The 23,645-nt window shown below is 36.4% G+C and overlaps 1 protein-coding gene across 4 annotated transcripts in view; it reads right to left on the minus strand.

Moving 5' to 3' along the window:
- The window catches only part of SGCE (sarcoglycan, epsilon), a 91,665-nt gene that overhangs the window by 13,424 nt on the left and 54,596 nt on the right, over window positions 1-23,645 (minus strand). For 3 of the 4 annotated variants that reach the window (XM_006891479.1, XM_006891480.1, XM_006891477.1), the window contains 4 exons: window positions 8,950-9,112; window positions 6,111-6,322; window positions 5,132-5,158; window positions 4,222-4,410 (listed from right to left, as the gene is read on the minus strand). In XM_006891479.1, the coding sequence (XP_006891541.1) occupies window positions 4,222-4,410; window positions 5,132-5,158; window positions 6,111-6,322; window positions 8,950-9,112 (591 nt within the window). The remainder of the gene's footprint in view (window positions 1-4,221; window positions 4,411-5,131; window positions 5,159-6,110; window positions 6,323-8,949; window positions 9,113-23,645) is intronic. The other variant, XM_006891478.1, reaches the window with a different exon arrangement.

Raw genomic sequence — 23,645 nt, forward strand, 5'->3', positions numbered from 1 at the left:
CAGATTCATCCTGGAAAGGGTTAAACCGGGTGGCTCTTTGAAGGCAAGGATTCTGAGGCTCCGTCTAATATACTTTGGACATGTTGTAAGAAGAGAGCGGTCCTTGGAGAAGTACATCATGCTTGAGAGGGTGGAGGGACAGCGCAGGAGGGGAAGTCTCTGTATAAGGTGGATTGATTCGGTGACTGGGGTTATCGGGATGGGAGTGTCAGAGACAGTGCGATTGGCACATGACAGAGCGGAGTTTAGGGCTGTTGTGCATAGGGTTGCTATGAGTTGCAAGCAACTCGAAGGCACAAAACACCACCACCACCACAAAGGTTTCTCTTTGAAGTCTGTCAGTCAAGTCTGTGATGTTAATTCTTTGGTCACAAACAGAAGCCCAAACAAAAACATGGGCAAAACCAATTTATAATTCCTAGAAGGAAATGATAGTATTTTATAGTATTGCCTATTTGATCGGAAAAAAATTTCTTACTATTATTAATAGTGTTGTTAAGCACATTCGAGTTGACCAGGACTCCTAGTGTGACCCTATCAACAATAGATTAGAACCTTTACCTATCCTGTACCATCCTTACAATCTCTGACACGTTTGAGCTTGTATTAATAGCTGCTAAGAATTTATTCACTGAGCTACTAAGTACAAATGCAGAAAATCTAATTATACGAGGAACTGAGGGACATTCTACAAAATACCTAGCCAGTGCTCCTCAAACTCTCAAAATCATAGAAACAGGAAAGTCCTCTCCAATGCACAGTGACGTCATATTGATAGTGCAGAACTGTCCTACAGGATTTCTGAGGCTGTAATCTTTACAACTGCAGATTACTTGGCTTTTCCTTCACAAGCCTGGGAGGCTCTGGTCACTGACCTTTTTAGTTAGGAGTCAGTTCTTAGACATTGCAACATGGTGCTCCTTGCACAACTGTTATTTTCCTATCCTTCTGAGGCAGATCAACTTGTTTAAAAGACCAAACAGATTCATGTAGCTTTGAAGTAAATCTTTAAACTTGAATCTTGCTTTAACTCCAAAATAAATTTGCAGCTTATGACTAAATATAATAGCAAGTCTAAATAACAAACATGAAATCTTGTAGCTGGACTACTTGTTTTTGAATGATAAATTCAATGCCCTTCGTATGGATATGTGAAGGTGAAAATGCATACCCTTTTAGAAAAGGTTAATTAATAAATACAGAGAACTATTTTTCTAGCAAATACCTACTCATTAAACGCTGTGCTCATCAAATGAAGTATCTCATTTTAGTTTTGAGAATTCAGTCCGATCCAAATTACCAAGATGTTTGTATGTGTATCTACTTGGTGCAGAAGTGAAACTTTAAAAAACTGGCTACGTTTTAAAGGTAAGGCAAAGCTGAATTTTTGTAAAGGACAGCTGTGATGAACTTGATATAATAAATTCTCTATTATCTGGCATGGTGGAAAAATGAGGTTAATCACATATTGTGGCTTATAAGGTGTTACCATAGAGACCGTGCACATTATCCATTTCCACGAATAGAAAAAAAGATAATATACACTCAACACTGAAACTACACCGAATGTAATTTAATTTTCCTCTGATGAGTCAGACACACTTGATGATCTTGCAGTGCCTAGGAATAATCACTGCGAACATCATCTGTTATCTATGCACCCTATTTATATAGAAGTGCTAGTTAATGGAGTTTTTGCATTAGCAGAAATCTGAATAATAGTAAGGGTTTCTGTACTTAAAAAAACCTATACAGACAAATTGTTGCAAGTTCAATAAAAATCATCTATTGCATTTGCAAATAGACAGATCTGATCAACCTAATAACAGTTTTGATGAGGTTGTGGCAGCAACAGGAAAGTGTACTTGGTGTAAAGTATATAGGAAATTTTATTTTGCTTGTGTACCAGCAGCAACAATGCCAAATCCTAACTGCAGAGAATCAAAGGAATTTTTATAGAGGTAATTTGATCCTTAATATAAATATGTTAGAAAATATCTGAAAAATGACAGCAATAATTTTTCTCTTCCTTTAAACTTCAGCAATAAGAAATTTACTGATTTACTATTCAAGTTCCCCTGTTGATCCTAACAAATACTTTTTTCTGTTCAGACATTTTATAGCATTGTTGTGAAATTAATAGAGGTATTTCCCAAATTATGTTCTTTAAAGAATATCATTTCCTACTTCCTACACAAGTTTACCTAACTTGTCTTCTGTGCATGTTACCACACTGAAGGCTCTGAGAACTTCTACAGCTCAAAAAGTACACAGATTCTGTTTCTCAAGTGTATATGACCACAACTCTCATTGAAGACCATCTCTCAACATTCAGAGAATGGGAACATTCTAGGGAAAATAATAAAAGAAATACTAGGTTTATATCTGTTACAACAAAATAAATTCATTTTTAAAAACAAGAATACATGTTGTTTTTGTTATGTGTCATCGAGTCGCTTGTGACTCATAGCGACCCTACGTACCAGAGCCCTAAATGCCGTTCTATCCTGTGCCAACCTAGCCATCTCAAATGTACTCATTCCCACCACTCCAGTCACAGAATCGATCCATCTCATCGAGGGTCTTCCTCTCCTGCTCCACCCCTTCACTCTCCCAAACATGACGTTCCTCTCCAAGGACCAGTCCCTCCTTGCAATATAAATACTTTTAATTATGAAAGTGACTGACAAGGCTATTAATAAATTTTATCTACAAATGCAATGGAGATCACTACATTGTGAACTGTTAATGGTAGATTTGAAATTTTATTAGTTTTCCCATCAAGATTTCTAATGATCCATATCCAATGGGTTACTGAGTACCAAGAACATAGACATCTTTCCTTTTCATTCACTAAAACTGTACTTTGAGAGACTTTAACAAGAATATATTTGATATAATACTGATATTTCCAACATTTAACATTTTAATTTTATGTAATTATTCCCTATGTAAAATTTGTACTAATGACTTACACATATATGCATGCACAGACATACTTACTATGTAAGTCTTACTATGTAAATGTGATTATAAGACTTTAGAAAAATACTTTGGGATTTCAAAAAATTTTGTAGAAATTTGTCTAGTCTATCTGTACTACACTTGTTAATCACTGTTTTATCTTCAAATTGCCAGATGAAGCATTCTTAAGGGAAAATATTTTGCACTCAGCATGAATCCCAGATAACTTTTAATCCCTAAAAGTTTGCTTTCACGTCATAGCCTAGAGTTGAGTAAGTGCAAATGATAAAACAAAAAAGAAAGGGAAGTGCCACAGCAAGAGGGTGAGAAAGACAGAGATCTGTTTGCATGGTATCCATCCTGTTTACAAAGGTAAAGTGAGAAAGAGGAACTCCAAATAAACTTGGTGGCTCCTACTTCTAAGGAGAACTTGGCCAATTCTTTTAACATAAAGAAGCAAAAGAACTGTAATCTTAGAAAGAAATTATAGGGCTTTTTATCTACCATCTTCTTATACAAAAACCTAGGTTCTAGGAATATTATGTGTGTCCTCAAGCACACATCAGCAAGTTCTCTATCCAACCCACCCTGCTTCATCCAAAGGCCTCTGTCAGACTTGAAGGCCACAGTCCTTTAGCTACAGAAAAGGCTTACATTTAAAAAAAAAACAACAAACCAACAATAAAAACCAAACAATAAAATGTGCTTGCAACCAAAACTGAAATTGCTTGTTGTGCTATATATACAAGCAGATGACAAAAACACAACCTAAAAACTTTATCCAAAGGTTACAAAGGTTCTGAGATAATAAAGTTGGGTTAACAAAAACAAAGTCACTCAAAAATCATTAATAAAATTATTCAAATAATGTCTCAAAAATTATTTTGTCAGGTTTCAGGATATACTTGTCACAATTAACAAATCTTTGAATCAATTTTTGTTAACTTTTTAGTGTGAATTTCTTAAATATGAAGGTAAAAAGCAGCCTTCTTTGGACTAGTGAAGAAAAACATCCAATTTTCTTTCCCTGTCTTTTCATTTCATGAAATTCAGAGGAAAAAGGAAGCATTGCATGAAAATAATTCTGCTTTATTTATTTCAGCTCTGTGGCGCTCGGACTGATAGGATGAATGTCCTCTGGTATTTTCCTGTCCAGTTGCACACTAACAAAAACAAGAACAAAGGCTCTGGTCTTGGGAACTATTAAATAACAGCATACATGCAGAATAATCAGCATGACTCCAAGTGGATACTTACTGCTGTGTCTGCATCAATGGCATATTAGTGCTATCGTAATTGTCCGTGTGGAGAGGAGGTATGATTTCCCCAGTCACAGGGTGAAACACAGGGAGTGTTGACAGCGGCCACGCTATCTCTCTATTCTTTGACATGTCACGAAGTTCTTTGGTAGATTTCTGGATAGCACTGTGATGGACCAATTGGATACTAAGTCAAAAGAAATAAAAATAATATATATTTAAAATCATGTCTTAGCCTGGAAGGGTCATCAATTTGAAAAGTCATAGAAATTAGTTTTCTATTAAAAAAAGGCATTTTAGCTCTATAAGCTTTCTAAGAAAGCAATCCATTTCACAGTTTTAATGCAGAAAAATTAAAAATTATACATTAATTTTAAAATAAGTCTATCTTTCATTAAATTAAGCTATGAAGCATTGTGTTAATATTCTAGGCCTAAGTAATAAACTAATACTCTATTTAATTTCTATGATTAAGATAAATCTACTATAGCTTTTAGACTGTTGCTTCTGGTGGGGCATTTATAAATACTCACAGAAGATTCATTTTTATGGTAGGTTATTACTGTAGCTCAGGAAAACTTGTATGAAAGGTCTGTTCATCTGTTTTCTGGTTTATAGAAATGCAGATTGGGAAATTACATAGTATAAATGGCAAGTTAATATTTTGATTATTAAATCTTTTAGGTTTCATTTTTATCTGTGTAACCTTAATTTTCAGATCCTTTTTATTTTCAGTTTCTACTCCCCTAAATAGGTCTATTTAGAAAGCAGCGTTCACACTGATGAAATAAACTATGAAACATGGTCAGTGGAGAAAGAAAAAGCGTGACACACATGTATGGAGCATGATATGCAACTGAGAAATGAAAAAAAATGTTAAAGAAAATAACAGGAAAGAAGACACTTACTCTGGTGTTTGCATGTTTCTCTTTTCCCTAGAAACAAAACAAAATTTATGAATTAAATAATAGCATTGATATTTGTAACATTAAGACTATATGCTCATGGGATCTGGCATGATGTGGAAATGCTGACATTGTTAATATTAAATGCAAACAGGCAGCATTTGTCACCAGGTTTATGACATTTCTTGGATGAAGACACATAGAGAAATGGAATACTGATGAGAAACACAGAAAAATGAGGAAGAAAAATGGAGGTTAAGAATCAAGAGCCTAATTGAAATAAATTCTATGACATAATGAAATCAGGTTACAAGTGAAAATGGAACAATTTGTTACTTGCTGCTTTATTAATTTTTTTTTTTTTGCCCCTTTAGTTTGATTACTCTGACTTCTGGATCATCTTAGGAGGTTATTTTAATTGACACAGATGTCCTGAAAGTACTATCTATTCATGAAGGGAAGACTCATTACTTCAATTACATCTTTATTTTCATTAATTTACTCCTAAGGTTTCTCTTTATAATTTTAATATTTTAGGCATTGAGCCTGTGTCAGCCCTGTTTGACAACCGAACAATTTCAAAAACTCTGACCATCACTTGTGAACCAAAAGTGATTAAGACAATCTATTTCTTGAAAGTGCAACTACCAGCTCTACAGATTGTGCAGCGTCTCTGCTCACATGAGATGGCTTGTATAACCAAAATATCTAAGCCTCAATTATTCCTGGAACTGCTTTGCCAGCCTGCATTACATTTAGCCTTCATTTTTTTTAAAGAAAGTAATTTTATCTCCTAGTTTTATTTCTTAGCTTAAACCTATTTCAACACCTTTTGAAGGAGTAACATACTCTAGTTTGACTTGAACACAATTTCAATCCACAGGTATTTTATGAACTAAATGAAACGTTTTAAATGCAATCTTAGATATGTGGTTGTCTTACTGGGTTCTATAATTTCTTATTAGTGTTTTAAAGTACTCACACTCCTTCCCGTCGGCAGCACATGATATAAGCAAGTATTAGAAAAAGGAGCAGTGCTACTGCCGAGGGCACAGCCAGTGTAATTAGGAAATCCGTGTAATAGTCTCTGCTTTTCAAAGAATCAGAAGGGGGTTTGTATTCTCCACCATCAGGTAAAATCCCCTCTCCACGAATCACTTCCTGATAGGTGGACACTTGCTTTGTTTTATCAACCTGATACAAAAGAAGACAATTATACATCAAATTAATAGTTTTAAACATTGAGGTTTTATGAACTAGAATAACAAAATATATTTGGATAAACTGGGGGGGGGAAGCAATCTTTCCTAATTACTTATCACCTTGAATTCTCAATTAAACTTACTGGATATAGGGGAAGGTAGTGAATGAAAGTACTACAAATTAAAGCTTTATCTACTTTTTATGCTCTTTGTGGTGACCTGTTCCTATAAAGAAATCATAAGGAGCAATTCCACCCTGGCCAATAGGGTCACTGTGAATCAGAATCAAGTTTAGATGTATAACAAAAATAACACATATACAATAAAACCTACTGCTGCCAAGTTGATTTCAATCTACAGTGACTATATAGGAAAGAGCAGACCTGCCCTACAGGGTTTCCTAAGATGTAAATTTTTACAGAAGCAGACTGCCTTGTCTTTCTTTCATGGAGTTATGTGGTAGATTGAAATGGGTGATTATTTGGTTAACAGCCAAGAACTTTTAACTACTGCATTGCCAGGACTCCTTATAAACCAAAATTCCTTGTTGAATTGATGCTGACTCCTAGTAACCCTGTTGCACAGAGCAGAACTCCAAGCTAGTGGGTGGGGATTTACACTGCCAATCCAAAGGCAGGCAGTTTGAATTCACCAGTAGCTCCTTGGGAGGAAGGTGGGAGAATCTCCTCTCAAGTACTCTACGGTCTTTGAGAACGTGTTGGAGGGTTGGCTGTGAGAATGTTCCAACTCCACAGCACGCAACAACAATCTAGGTAATTAATATGTGGAGGAGACTGCCAGGTGTTTTTCTGGCACAGCAGCTGGTGGGTTCAAATTTCAAAGTTTTTCGAGTTAAAAGCCAACCAAGCCTTTAACCACTGGGCTACTGTTGCTGTGTGAACTGGAGTTAGAGCTGACTCATAGTTGACCCTCCAGTGGGTATTTTTGAGAGGATGTAAACCATATGAGAGGAGATTGCCGTCCCTCTCCTATAGAAGGGTTGGTGAATCCTGCATGCCTTTGGGATTACAGCACAGCTTCTTAACACTAGGCCAACAGAGCTCCCTACCATGTCACGAGTGCTCCTATACATACATATTCCCCCCCCCTCAAATTTCTGTCTCCAAATTAGAAGTTCTTCATATTTCTATATGAAGCTCTTGTTTCTTAATCATCTTAAACATCATTAGTTCTTCATATTTCTATATAAAGCTCTTGTTTCTTAATTATCTTAAACATCGTTAGGGAACCATAAACTGATTAATAACTAGGTAAGGTGTTTTAGTTGCAAAGTGAAAAATAAAGATTTCCAAAGAAATTAAATCTTGCTATTTCTCCCATCCAAAGACAGAAGTAATTTCTGAGGTTATAATTTAAGGAGTGTGCAGTCTATGACATATAGATGTGAAGGGGCTTCAGGCCTTTTGTTCATAGGGTTGCTATAAGCTGTGCTCAACTTGAAGGCAATCAACAACAACATATAGGTGTAAACCACAACATTTATGAAGGCAAAGAAAGAGTATTATGTTACTAAGACAGAAGGGACCCCAAAAGGCTTCCAAGACAGAAGGCCACAGACATGATAAATGCTGCGGTGTGAGTAATATGTTCTCCAGTACTGGATCCTGGAACATTCCCAGAGGCTAGCTCCTTAAAACATGAAGTGACAGTTGTGTTTATGTGTCACTAACTTCATTCAAATGTCAACTTTAAACTTAGATCGTATTCACTTGCCACCAATCATCAACAGTTGACAGAAATGAAATTTAAAGGTCACCAAAGAATTAAAACAACTACCCTGCTTCCAGAAAGCAGGATCAAAATATTATAAACCAATTGATATAGAATATAATAACCATATAATATATATTTATATTTCTTGTTGCCAATTTGATAGAATTGATTCCAAGTCAAGGTGACCCTTTGTACATGGAATAGATAAGACTTTTCTCTCTCTCAATATATGTATGCATGTAATAAATAGATTTCTAAATAGTTTTATATTATACAGTATAAACAGTCTATATTTGTATGCAACCTTGTATTTTCTAAGTTTTTTAGTATGCAAATTAAAAAGTTATTTCAAATATGTAATTTTTATGTGTTTATGCCAAAGGTTGTAAGAATCTCACTTCTGCCATTTGGGAATGTTTTTTCTCCCTTGATTGTTGTCTATAATGAATTCCTAGGAACACAATATTTCTGGTATAGGTTTTTTCCAGATGTGTTACTTTATTCCAGCCTTTCCTTCCAAAGGGAATAGTGGTGGCATATTTAAGAAGAGACATTTTACAGATCTCACACAGCCTCTGTAACTTTATTCCTTTAGAAGCCTCATTTAGGAACCTGGATATGGAGAGGTCCACCTGGGTCACCTGCTAAGCTAATCCAGCCCCAGGAACTAACAAGGGCAGAGTAAGCAGAAAGGTGGGGAGAGTCTTTCGTAAATGAACGCTCTGTGAGATGGTCAAATCCTTAGTGTCAAGGTAAGTCAATTTCAGTTAACAAAGTAAACCCAGGATTTGTCCCTAAAAGCAATTCAGGCTCCAGTTAAACTTTATCACCAGACATATTACTCTTAATTACATTTCCAAAAACAAAACATGACAAAAAACTCACCAACGAAATTTTGCACCAGTCAATGTAAAACTGAGTACGAAATTTTTTATCACAGGTTATCACAGGTTCCATTTCTTGACTGCATCTCAACTGGTTCTGTGGGTTTTTGACTTCTCGTAAACAAGAAGAAAATGGCACGTCGGCGCCAACCATAACATAAACTCTGTAAAAATGTGAAGCTCGTAGGTTAGTCTTTAAGAAAATTGAAAACCCTGAAAAACAATCTCCCCTGCAAGTAGGATTATCTTTTTGAATTGAGGGATTATCTAGAATCATCCCTAAAGTAGATGCCTTGGCTTCAAAAGCAGTGATTCATGTTGGGGCTTCCTTTCATTTGTCCCTTTATCCAACCAATATTTACTAAGTTCCTTGGTGGACTAGACACCCTCTCGATAATAATTTGATTTCTAAAAATTTTACATTACGCTATTCATTTCAATTAAAAATAATTAGATGTGACATTCTGTTTAATATATTTGGCAGAGTTCCTTCAACTGTACATTTAAAAAATTTCTTAGATGGTTCAGAAATAGCATTATCATTGAACTAATAAATGATTGTATAATAAATGAATTTTATTTTAGTTAGACTATGAAGATACAAAACACTTTCATATACTATGGACTGTGAAAAGAATAAACAAATCTCAGAAAAATACAACTGGGGTACTTCTTAGAAGCAAAGATGGTGGAACTTCACCTCACATACCTTGGGCATGCTGTCAGGAGGGGAAAGTCTTTGGAAAAAGACACCATGCTCAGAAAGGTAGACGGTCAGAGGAAGAGAAGAAAACACTCAACAAGATGGACTGTCAACGTGACCATAACAATGGGCTCAAGCATGGCAGAGACTGTGATGATGGTGCAAGTTATGACACGGTTTTATTCTGCTGTTCACAGGGTCGTTATAAGTCACTGCCAACTGGATGGCACCAAGCAAAAATGACATAAAGGTGCATCCCCGGAGGTATGAGTTTTAGGCAGACTTTGCTAGCTGACTCAATAGTTAGGTCTTTGAGCTTTTCTACTAAGCTATCCCTAACATCTTGGTTCTCACAAGAATGTCTCCCAGTCTTTTACTAAAGAAGTTACTTCATTGAAGGGAAAAATTACTGCTCATGTGTGTTTAGTAAACATAGAACAGGCAAACAGATTTTCTCTTTGTTGTTATATATATCTTAGCAGTTGCTGTTTTATGCTGCTGAGTTGATTCCAGTTCAGAAAGACTAGTAACAGGAGAAACGCCCTCTGAGGTTTCTTTTGTTTTTAGGGATTTGACCTCTAGGTTGCTCTCTTGTGGAGCAGCTGGTGGGTTAGAACCTCCAGTCTTCTAGTTAGCAGTGACATATCCAACCTCTGAACCAGTGGACTCCTTATCTTAGTAAACAGAAGGAAAGACTGGCACCATAAAAGAGAAGGTATTGACAATAGCATAAAAATAACTTTGGAGTAGCCTGAGAATAATTTTAGTAAGTTTTTAAAAGAAAGTACTCTCATTAAATGATATTTATTTTCTTAACAATAATGCCATAACTACTTATTTAAAGAAATCCATCAAACTTTCAACTGTTTTCTTTGTAAAAATCATCAAGATGGCCTTAAAATACAAATGGAAATCCAAAGAACTCAGAATAGCCAAGATCATTTTGAAAAGAAAATAAAAATTGAGATCTACAGTAACCAAAACAATGTATCACAGGCATAGGAATAAAGAGATGTGACAGGATTGAGGGTCTAGAAATAAAATTCTAACATTTACAGTAAAGTGATTTTGACACAAGTATTTAGAAAAGTCAATGAGGAGCAAGGAGGTTTGACAACAAATGGTATTGGGACAAGTGGATATTCACATGCAAAAGAAGGAAGTTGCACCCCTACCTCATATTTAAAGGGAAAGTTAACTGTTAATCAGAGACCTAAATGTAAGAGTTATTGTTGTTGATGTGTACCATAGAGTTGGAACCAACCCTCTGGGTTGTAAGAGCTGGAACGAGTAAATTCTAAGTAGAAAGCATAGGCATAGATCTGCATGACCTTGGATTAGGGAATGATTTTTCACATGTGACCCCAAAGCTCAAGCAATAATAACAACAAAAATTAATTAACTGAATTTCACCAAAACATAAAACTTTTGAGCTTCAGAGGAAATGTGAAATGACAATTTACTAAATGGGTGAAAATGTTTACAAATAGTTGTTGTTGTTGTTGTTGTTATGTGCCCTCGAGTCACCTGCGACTCATAGCGACCCTATGTACAACAGCCCTAAACTCCGCTCTGTCCTATGCCAATCGCACTGTCTCTGACACTCCCATCCCAATTATCCCAGTCACTGAATCAATCCACCTCATAGAGGGCCTTCCTCTCCTGCGCTGTCCCTCCACCCTCCCAAGCATGATGTCCCTCTCCAAGGACCGGTCTCTCCTTACAACATGTCCAAAGTATGTTACAAATAGTGCTTATGATTAAAGATTTGTATTTTGGGGGGGAAAAAAACCCTGTATACACAAAATCACACATCACTGCCGTGGAGCTGGAACCAACTCAGAGCTGAGTGTCCAGTGGGCATTTGGAGGCTATAACCGGCATAGGAAGAGATTGCCCATCTTTCTCCCAAGAAATCACTTGTGGATTGAAACCCCCAGAGAGGCTCAGCCTTTGGGTTAGCTGGAGTGCTTGCTCTCTCCCTCCCTCTCCCTTTGTAGATCTTTCACAATTCAATAATAAAATAATATTCCAATTTAAAAACAAGGAATCCGAATGCATTTCTCCATAAAAGATAAACCTGCAGTTGTTAAGGACATGAAAAGATACTTATAATCACTAGCCAGCAGAAAAACAGAAATGAAAACCACAGTGAGATTCCACCTCATGTTCACTTGGAGAGTTATTATTTTTAAGGAGTTATAATTTTTAAGAAATACAGATAATTATAATTATTGACAAGATGAGATGAAACTAGAACTCTTTTGTTTTGCTTCTGGGAAAGAAAAATTATACAGCTGCTTTTGAAAATAATCTGGCTGTTCTTCAAATGGTTAAACACAGAGTTACCATGTGATCCACAAAGTTCATTCCTATGTATATCCCTAAGAGAAATGAAAATAAATGTCCATTCAAAACCTTTTATATGAATTTTAATAACAATATTATTCATAATGCTGAAGGCATTAAGAAAGCAAATGTAAACAACATCAATTGATGAAAAAGCAAAAGGTGATGTATCTATACAATAAAGTATCACATATATAAAAGAATAGTCTAAAATATAGTTAATGTGACCTGTAAATGATGTAACTGTGTTTTCTTGATGTTGACATGTAATCCATATTACAGGCTATAGTCTGATCTGCAACAAGGGTTTAAAGTCCTCACTTTCAGCAGACACGGTTGTGTCATCTGCATCATGAAGGTTGTTGATGAGCCGTCCTCTGATCAGTCTTCTTCATAAAGTACAATTTCTCAAATGATTTGTTCAGCAAATGGAGAGAGGATATACTTGTTACTCCTTTCTTCATTTTAAACCATGCAGTGTTTGAACAACAGATTTTTTGTGTAGGTATAGGTTTCATATAAACAAATAAAATGGTCTAGAATTCCCATTCTCCTTAATGTTAACCATAGTTGGCTATGATCCACACAGCCAAATGCCTTTGCATAGTTAATAAAATACAAATAGACATTCTTCTGGTATTTTCTGTTCTCAGCCAGGATCCATCTGATATCAGCAATGATATCCCTGGTGCCGTGGCTTTTTTAAAACGCAGCTTGCATTCTGGCAGCTCTGTGTCAATGTTCTGTTTTTTGATGGTCTTCAACAACATTCTGCATGTACGTGGTATTAATGATATTGTTCAATAATTTCTACATCCTGTTAGACCACCTTTTGTGGAAATGGAAACAAATATGGATCTCTTCCAGTTAGTTGGCCATGCAGCTATCTTTCTAATTTCCTGGCAAAGACTAGTAAACACATCCGCGGTTGCATTTACTATCTGAAATATGTCAATTGGTATCTCATAGATTCCTGGTGCCTTAATTTTTTTGCCAATGCCTTCAATGCAGCTTGGACTTCCTCCCTCATCATTATGGGTTATTGTTTGTATGCTGCTTTCTGAAATATTCTGTGGTTCGTGTTGACCAATTCTTTTTGATATAGTGGCTCTATATGTTCCCTCCATCTTCTTCTGATGCTTCCAGGATAATTTAAGATTTCCCCCACAGCATCTCTCAATTTTGCAAGTCGAGTCTTGAGTTTGTTTTTCAGTTCTTTCAGCATGAGAAATGCTGAGTTCTTGCCTTTTTATTATCCAACTCTAGCTCTTCTTTTGTAATACTTTGTTATAATACTGCACATTCTGTTAATCCTTTGCTTTGTCTTTTCGAGCTGCCTTTTGAAATCTTCTGTTTATATCTCTTTTACTTTGACATCTCTTCCTTTTGTTTTGGCTTCTTGATGTTTTAGCACAACTATTAGAGTCTCTTCTGACATCCATTTTGGACATCTATTTCTTCTGTCTTTATAATGATCTTTTGCTTCCTTCAACAGTGATGTTATTACCATCATCCCACAGCTCATCTGGTCTTCAATAATTTGTGGTTAATGCTTCAAAGCTATTCTTAAGATGGGTTTTGCTTTTTGGTTTTTTAAAAAAATTTTTTTTCAAACCCCATGCCTTAGGGCTGGCAGCAAAGTTCCTTAAAGATGTTTTTTTTTTTTTAAATTCAGGTGGGATAGACTCAAGGTCATGTTTTGGTTCTGCGGACTTGTTTTCCTTTTATCTTTGAGAAAGAACCTCAGTGAGCTAGATGGATAAAATGGCGGAAGCTATGGAATTAAATATGTCAGAGATGTTAAGGATGGTATGGACTAGGACAGGGTTCAGGTCTCTTTTTATAAGGTCCCTATGACTTGAACTGAACTCAACAGCACTTAACAGCAACAACAACCTCATATAACATATACAAAATGTGACATTATGCTAACTAAAGAAGCCAGTTACCAAAAAGTCTAACAGCTACATATTATTAGTCCATAGATATAAAATCTTCAGAAGAATCTATTTTAAAGACACAAAAAAGTAAATTAGTGCTTGCCTAGGGATTTTGGGTTGAGTGGAGTGACTGCTAATGACTACAGAGAAACGGGAGTTTGGGATTGATAAAATATTCCACAACCAAGTGCAGTATTTTTAACACAAACCTTTAAATATACTACAAACCACTGTATACTTTAAAGAAGTTAATGGTATGGCATAGCAAGACATTTCTCATTTAAGTTATTTAAAAAAGAATGAAAACTCAAAATTAGGTAAAGCCACCTATGTAGTTATCCTCAATCCTTGAGATTACATCTATTTTCCACAAATTCTGATTGTTCCTTATATCAGATTTTTGTTAAGATTTAAGATTTATTTGAAAGAACCTTTTAAAAAATATGCTGCCTTTGAGAAATAAATAACATGTAATGGACAAAAACTAAAGATCAATTAAAAACAATAAAAGTTCAAAATGAAATTTAATATAAGAAATCATGAGTAAAGTTTGGATGATGAACGAAGAGAAATAAAGTTTAAAGCCAGTTATTAATAAAGCATGTTTCAACCGAATTACAAACTGCCTAGTCAAAATTGTATTTGTTTTTATAACTCTAAAATACAACTTAAACTTTTAAATTTCTGGTTTGTAAATGTAGGAAGAAAACAAGTATTTCTTAAAATGGTTAATGGTCCTATTGTTTAAATATCACATTGATTTCCCTTTATAATTGGTAAGAATGCTAAATAAATTAACTCTAAATTATAGTAAATGGACACAGGAGTAGGCTTAGGTACTTTGAAAGGCAAAATTTTTATTTTAAAATTACAAAAGTATTACAGACAATTTAGACTATAAAAACAAAATTTACTTATATTACTGAGGTAACTATTTTCATTTTTCAATGTACCTTGCAGAATATTTTCAAATGCACTCTTTTAACCTAATTGCAGTCATCTCTCAAATATAATTTTGTATCCCGCCTTTTCACTTAAGACATCATAAGCATGTCCCATATTTTACAGTCTTTTTAATTATAGTTTTATGGCAACATAATTTTTAAGTGCATATTGAGTTATTCAGTAATTATTTCAGAGTTGGACATAAAATAAACTTACAATTTTTGTTGATATAAATAATATTGCAAAGACCATCTCTGTGCATATTTCTAAATGTTGCTATCTAAAAAAGATATGCCTTGAACTGGTAGCATTTTTATGACATTTGACACATACTGCCAAATTACTTTCATCACTAGCTACTCTGATGATCCATGAGCTTCTCAAACATAGTATGTTCCCACTGAGCTCATCATTACCCCACCCCACCCCACCTACATCTGTTCCCCTTCTATCTTCTCTCTCATGACTGGCATTCCCCAGTTGCTCAAGCCATAAACTTAAGGACCATCATATTTTACTCCAGTTCTTCTCACATACTCAGTCCATCATCACTCTCTGACATTTACCCTGAACAAACTTTTACACACCTGTCTACTTTGTTCTATTCCTGTTTCTATAACTCTAGTTTGAACCACCAACACCTTGAATAGGAAGTAAGCAACAGCCTCCTAACTATTCTCTTTTGAGACAATGCTGCTCCTGTTTGTTTTTGTTTTTTTTTTTTCAGGAATTCTTTTTGCTGAATGAATGGAGATAAAGCTTTTTAGTAGTTTAAACGGTAAACAGCACTGTAGAAGACTCTAAGTGGCATACTCTAGAGTAGTGGGCACTGAATCTATACTTTCTAGGTCATAAAAGAATATGAATTTTTCTGTTTATTTTATGGAACTAATATGATTGAATGGGTTGTCAATTGTTTTAGAATGTTGTATGTGATAATGTAAAACAAAAATAATAAGTGGTCCTTACCTTTAGGAAAACACAGCAAAATGACTTCTGCTGAGTCAGTTTAGACTCAGACTCTCAAGTATTTTGAGGCTATACATTTCAACAGAAAGAGACTTTCCATCTTTCTCCTGAGGAACCACTGGTGGATTTGACCCCTAAAGAAGCATGGTCTTTGGGTAAGCAACACATTTTGCTACAAACTATGCCACCAAAAAAAGAGATGACAAGGAAGTATATTATCAAGTATAAACATTCAAGAAATCTTAACAAAGCATTGTGCCTCTCAACATTAGGAACCTGTCTGATTTTTTTTTTCTTTCAAATTTGAACAAATCAAGTTACCTTCTTTGAGGTAAAAGCAGTCACTGAGGCCAACAGACTTACATAAAATGTGGATAATCAGTAGCAGTTAAAAAATCTAAGTAAAAATTCTGCTTTTCATTTTAAAGTAAGAGATAAACAGATACAAGGATGGAATATTCCCCCCACCCCCCAATTGTGCAAATAATGATGACAGCTTATTCTGTTTTAGGTGTTAAAATGAGTAAAAGATAGGAAAGGTTATATACACACATGTTACATGGTGCCTGGGAATTCCAAAGTTCTTGAAGGAAGTAACATGTTGCCTGCCTTTGTCTCTTTATTTCCTCTCTCATCCCAATTCTGTGCATCTCTATAATCAATCAATCAAGAATAAGAGGGGAAAAAATGGCATGTGTAAAAAGAGCAGGGGCCACATGGGGATGGCCACAGCTGACCTATACCAATTTCATAAAGGGGAACTGTCCCTGTCAACAGTTTCATTAACACAAAACCAATTCTCATGAGGTCAGACATGTCTCTTGCACTCCTATTATTCTTCCTACTCATCTCAAAACCAGTCTTACTGTTTGCTGGGTTCAAAATCCGAAGCAATAGCTCACAGACCACACAGAACTATGTTGGGGAAATAAAAATATTATAATCAAGGTTAGTAGAAGAATACAGTCAAGACAGCTCCCAAAATGTACAGGTAAGCACCTCAGGCTTGAGCCTTGCTGCTTTAGGCCACTGTTTCCAAGTTCTCAGTCCTGCCAATGTCCTTCCTACTCCTAGTTAGGCCACTGTTTCCAAGTTCTCAGTCCTGCCAATGTCCTTCCTACTCCTAGTTGTGCAACAAAATTCTCAATCTTCAAGGTCTTCCCCTTGAGGTTTCATCTCATGTCAGGTCTCCAGTTTGGCAATGACTGTAACTGCTGTAGGTATAGCTGGAGCAAGAAGGGCATCCTACATTCTCTTGCTTCTTCAACAGTGGGGGAAGATCTTTCTCTGCAGCTAGAGTTTTTCAATTACTGGCAAAACCAGCCAATCCCCTTGTGGATTAGTGAGACTAGCCAATCCCCCTTGTGGATTGGGAGATAGCACTGTGGATAGGCTAACATGCCCCATTAGCATATTCCTGCCCATCGACATGTCAAAGACAAATGATGGCTAGGAAAAGTCACATTGAAAGATAAACTCCACAGCATAATAATGATATATGCCAGCTATGCAGTTGCTGTCAAGTAGACTCTGGTTCAGAGTGACCACATGTGTATTAGAGAAGTCTGCTCCATAGGGTTTTCAGTGGCAGGGTTTTTTTGTAAGCGGCTTGCCAAACCTTTCTTGTTCAGTATCTCTGAGTGGACTAAAATCTTTTGGTTGCAGCCATACACTTAACTATCTGCATGACCCAGGAACATACAATAAATAAATGGGGGGGGGGCAGGGAAAGAAACCCACAACAAAACAACCAAAGATTAGGGGAGAAACTGGAAAACTGATGGAGAGATTACTTTCATTGTTGTGCAAAGCACTGAATTTGGTATTAAACTTCCTCATATCTATAAGAAGATAGAAAAATAGTAAATACCATGCTGATTTTCTCATGAGCAACCTTACATGGGAGAAAATGACTGGTGTAATAGACAACATCCTAAGCAGGTTGGGAACAAAAGGAAAGGTAGGTTTTGTGTGGCTATGGCCTGTAATAACCTCTGCTAAGGCCAAGGACAGGACAGAAGATCTCACAGTGGGCAGTGGGTACTGCAGAGATGCAGATGAACTGGCCCAATTGTGTCAGCCAGGCAGTGCTGTCCTCTGCAAGCACCTCCCATTATCCTTTTCCTTTCTCAGCCAAACTCCTTTAAAAATGAACCCATGTTCAGCTACTCTACTCTTCATCTCCTATTCACTCCTTAAGCCTCTGAAGTCTGGCTTCCACCCCACCTCTCCACTGGCATCACTCTCACCAAGGTCACCAAGGACTCTTTGGTTATCCAATCCAAGGCTCACTTAAAATACATAAACATTTTGCTCATGACAGACATTTCTATTTTCAGTGCAAATTATTTTAAGGTCTAATCAAACGTTCTTTCTCCCATCTTAGTATTTAACTATTTCAGCTGTGTATTAGTATGTATGTAGTATGTGAAGAACAATATATTTAAAATGACAAATGGATTAGAAGCAAATTATTTTGCTTTCCTGATCCCATTCACCTCAATTCCTTCTAGGAAAATAATTTTTTTCTGAATTTAGGGCTATTTATTCCCATATATTCTTAATAATTGTACTCTAGTGAGCTACAAATAATATATAGGCTTATTCTTTCATACTTAAAATTTGTAAAAATGGTATCATTCTGAAAGTATCCTTCTGCAACTTTTTGCAATGTTATATTTTTTAAATCATGCTGATACATATATACTACTCTATTCATTCTCACATTGTGCATATTATGTAAATATATATCTAAATGGAATTATTGGGTCTTCGTGTATGTGAAACTTCTGATTTTCTAAATATTGCATTTTTTCATTAATTTAATTTCTAAAATTAATTAGTTTTTCATTAATTTCCATCCCTACCTAAATAAGGGTCTCTCTTGCTCAACATTACTCCTATATATTTCTTATTTGGGGATTTTTTTTTCATTACACTAAATGTCTGGTAAATTGTGTATCCTCATGTTTTAACTTGGATTTCTCTGTTGAATAGCATGTTGGAAATCTTTTCCTACGCTCATTAGCCAAACCAGTTCCATTCTGAGAATTGTCTATTTGTACATTTTGCCCATTCTTGTGTTACGTTGTCTTTTTACTAATGACTTACAGTTCTTTATGTTTAATTCATTGTTGACTGTAGATGTGGCAAAAAAAAAATCTTCTCTTGGTCTGTGACTTATCCTTCTGTTGGTATGGTATCTTTTGATCAATGTTCAGACTTGAAGACAGATGTATCAGTCTTTTTTTCTCCACAGTATGAGCTTTGGGGGATTAAGAAAAACATTCTTGCCCCTTAAATTCTAAAGATACTCTATAATTTTTCAAAAAGCTTTATAGTTTTAACATTTCAGTTTTTTACCTACCTACCACTGATACTTACAGTGTGAATAAAATTGGAATAGTTTCTTCTCAGAAAATTATTTAATAATCCATCACCCTCTGCTGATATGCTGATACTTCAGTATCATCTATCAGTCTTCCACATATATATGGGCATTTCTAAACTCCTCATGCTATTCTCTTGTATTTATATATCCTTATGTTTACTTACTTTCCTACTAGAGTTGTACAATGAACACTAAATCTGACAGAGACAGCCCTCCCAATGATGTTAATTTTCTTTCCTCCCAGAATTTTCTAGGCATTTTCAGCTCTTTTTAATGTCTTCAAAAAAGATTTAGAATTTGTTTATGAAGTCAGCCTCTCTCTCTCACTCACACACACACACACGCACACGCACACACACACATCCCTACTGAAATTTTGACTGAAATTCAATGAACATATTTGTCATTATCCAATTAAACCCTCTCTCCTTGAACACAATTAATTGTGCTTATGTGTAACCTATACACAGTCCAAGAAATAGCTGTTCTTAACAGGACCAGGGGATATTGCAGGGTTTAAAATCAGGAAAGCATGTGTCAGAGTTGTATCCTCTCTCCTTACCTACTCAATCTGCATGCTGAGCAAATAATTCAAGAAGCTTACTATATGAAGAAGAATGTGGCATCAGAATTGGAGGAAGACTCACTAACAATCTGTATTCTATAAATGACACAACCTTGCTTGCAGAGAGTTAGAAGATCTGAAGCACTTACTGTAGAAGACCAAAGACTACACACTTCAATATACATTAAAATGTCAATATCAAGAAAGCAAAAGTCCTTGATTATCCAAAAACGACTGGAACAGCACATCAACAGAAAACTGGCAGAAATGTGGGTTAGCTTTAGAAGGGGTCCTGGTATGAGGGATATTGTAGCTAATGTTAGATGGATCTTGGCTGAAAGCAGGGAATACCAGAGGAATGTCTCCCTATGTTTCATTGACTATGCAAAGGCATTTGACTGTGTGGATCATAACAAACTGTGGCTGACTCTGAGAAGAATGGGAATCCCACACTTGACAGTGCTTCTGCAAAACCTATACTTGGACCAGGAGGCAGTCGTCAGAGCAGAGCAAGGAAACACTGCATGGTTCAAAACTGGGAAAGGTGTACATCAGGGATGTGTCCTCTCTCCATACCTTTTCAACATATATGCAGAACATTATCTGGGAGACTGGGCTCTATGAGAAATGTGGCATCAGGATTTGTGGAAGATTCATCAATAACCTGTGTTATGCAGATGACACCACCCTATTTGCTAAACTGAGGAGGGCCTGAAGCACTTGCTGCAGAGGGTCAAGGACTGCAGCCTTCAATATGGATTGAGGCTCAATACCAAGAAGACAAAGATTCTCACCACTGGGCCAACTGGCAGCATCAGAATGGATAGTGAAGAGATTGTGAATATTAACAGCTTTAGTTTGCTTGCCTCCACAGCCAATGCTATTGAATCCAGCAGCCAGGAAATTAAAAGATGAAAGGCGATGGGAAAGTCTGCTGTTAGGGACCTCTCCAGGGTACTGAAGAGCAATGGTGTCACTCTGGAGACTAAAGGGTGCCTGATACAGGACATGGTCTTTGCAATCACTTGCTATGTGTCAGAGAGTTGGACAATAACTAGGGAGGATAGAAGGAAAATTGATGCCTTTGACCTGTTGTTTCCGAGAAGAGTATTGAATATACCATGGACTGCTAAAAAAAAGGAAAGGTTCATCCTGGAGAGGATTAAACCAGGCTGTTCCTTGGACGCAAAGACTCTGAAGCTTTGTTTGACATACTTTGGACATGTTCAAGGAGGGACCGGTCCCTGAAGAGGGACATCATGCTTGGGAATGTGGAGGGACAGTGAAGGAGAGGAAGACCCTCGATAAGATTGATTGAGTCTCCCAATACAAATACCAATCCCATTCTTCAACGAGAGGAAAAAGGCAATCTCCAGTTTCATTTGGAATGGAAAGAAACCCTGAATAAGCAAAGCACTCCTTAAAAATAGAAGAAGGGTAGGAGGTATCTCACTCCCTGGTTTCAAATCCTACTACACTGCCATTGGTGGTTAAGACAGCATGGTACTAGTACAATGAGAGACACATAGATCAATGGAATACAATTGAGAACCCAGAGATCAGCCCATCTATCTATGGTCAACTGATTCTTGACAAGGAGATGAACTCAGTTAAGTGGGGAAACGACAGCCTTTTAAACAAATGGTGCTGGCAAAACTGGAAAAGTATCTACAAAAGACTCAAGAAAGATCCACACCTCACTCCATATACAAAAACCAACTCAAGGTGGATCACCGACCTAGGACTAAAACCAAGGACTATAAGCTTCATTAAAGAAAAGCATGGAAGAACACTACAAGTCCTAATCCACAACAGTCTTCCAAGTATGCTGAAAAACCTACAAACAGGAAAAGATAAAACAGATGAATGGGATAGTCTAAGAATCAAATCCTTATGCACATCCACAAACCTCTCTACCAGGGTAAAAAGGGAAGCCACAGATTGGGAAAAAGTATTTGGTAATGACATATCAGATAAGGGACTTATATTCAGAATTTATAAAATAATTGAGCACCACAACAAGATAAAGGCAAATAATCCAATAGAAAAATGGGCACAGGCTATAAACAGATACTTCACTGAAGACGACATTCGATGGCTAAAAAGCACATGAAGAAATGTTCAAAATCCCTAGCTCTAAGAGAGATGCAAATCAAAATAACTATGAGATATCATCTCACCCCAGTCAGAATGGCAAAATAACAGAATAGCAAGCAACAAATGCTGGCGAGGTTGTGGAGAAACTGGAACCCTTACTGACTGTTGGTGGGAGTGTAAAATAGTGCAACCACGAAGGCAGTATGGCGCTTTCTCAAAAAGTAGCAAATAGAGATACCATCTGGCCCAGCAATTCCACTACTGGGAATATATCCCAAAGAGACCATAACTGACACCCAAGCAGATATATGCACACCCATGTTTATCACGGCTTTGTTCATAATAGCAAGGAGTTGGAAACAACATAAGTGGCCATCAACAAACAAATGGATAGAGAAACTCTGGTATATTCATACAATGGAATACTATGCTGCATTGAAAAACAAGGAACTCACACAATATTATTCAAAATGGGTGACCCTGGAGGACATTATGCTGAGTGAAGTATCTCAGTAACAAAAGGACAAATACTGCATAGTGCCACTGTTGTAAAGCAGGACTGACCTTGGGGTTGGGAGGAGACTGAGAAGGATGAGTTCAATAATGTATATTGCATTGAAACAGATGAGGGAGAAAACTGTTTAAGAGGGAAAATTATTAGGTATTTTTCTCATGATAGGAGTCCAGAGTGAAGGCTGCACAGTGAAGTGGACCTTGGGGGAGGGATTGTAAAACAATGAAAGGATTTTTCTTTTACTTTTCCAAGGGGCTAGTGTACTAGGGAGGGGAGAAAAGTGAAACAATGAATGAATGGAAATATAAAGTCTCTGTAAATTTTCATTGAAATTAAGAATTTTAAAAAAAAGAAAAAAAATGATTGAGTCAGTGACTGGGGTAATGGGGGTAGGGGTGTCAGGAGATGATGAGATTGGCATAGGATAGGGTACGGGTTAGGGCTGTTGTACATAGGGTCCCTATGAGTTGCAGGTGACTCGACAGCACATAACAACAACAACAACTGAGCCAACAGGCAACATCATGATTGATGCAGAAAAGACTGAACTTGACCATGAATTAATTTTACGTGGATTCACAATCAACACATAGCAAGAGTAAAGAATTCAAAAGGCATGTTGCATTGAGTGAATCTGCTATTAAAACCTCTGTAAAGTGTTAATTTATGGCTTAGATGTCAGATTAAGGGCTGAACTATGTCTTACTCAGGCTGTGGTTTTTTAAATTGTTTCCTATGCATCTGAAAGCTGGACAACGAATAAGCATGACAGAAGAATTGATGCCTTTTAATTGTGGAGTTAGAGAAATATATCACTTATACTATGGATTGCTAAAAGAACAAATTTCTTGGAAGAAGCGCAACCAGAGGGCTCCTCAGAGAAGAGGGTGGTGAAATATTTTGGTTATTTTGTCAGAAGGGGTGAGTTCTTGGCAAAAGACAACATGCTGGGGAAAGGGAGAGGGTCAGAGAAAGAAGGTCGTCAATGAGATGGTCTGACAGTGACTGCCACAATGAGCCTGTAACATAACAAAGATCGTGAAGATGATGCAGGACAGGACAAGGTTCTGATTCGCTGTTCATAAGGCCATTAACTACAACAACCCATGGACAGGGTACATTCTTCAATTTACTCTCTTTTCCTTACTGTTTTTAAAGTATTAGTTTTATATGTAAAAATCATGACATTTTTATTAGGTTTATTTATTGGTTACTTGTACTGTT

Source organism: Elephantulus edwardii, unplaced genomic scaffold (genome assembly GCF_000299155.1).
Source record: "Elephantulus edwardii isolate Elephantulus edwardi_28Jun2011 unplaced genomic scaffold, EleEdw1.0 scaffold00098, whole genome shotgun sequence".
Lineage (NCBI taxonomy): Eukaryota > Metazoa > Chordata > Mammalia > Macroscelidea > Macroscelididae > Elephantulus > Elephantulus edwardii.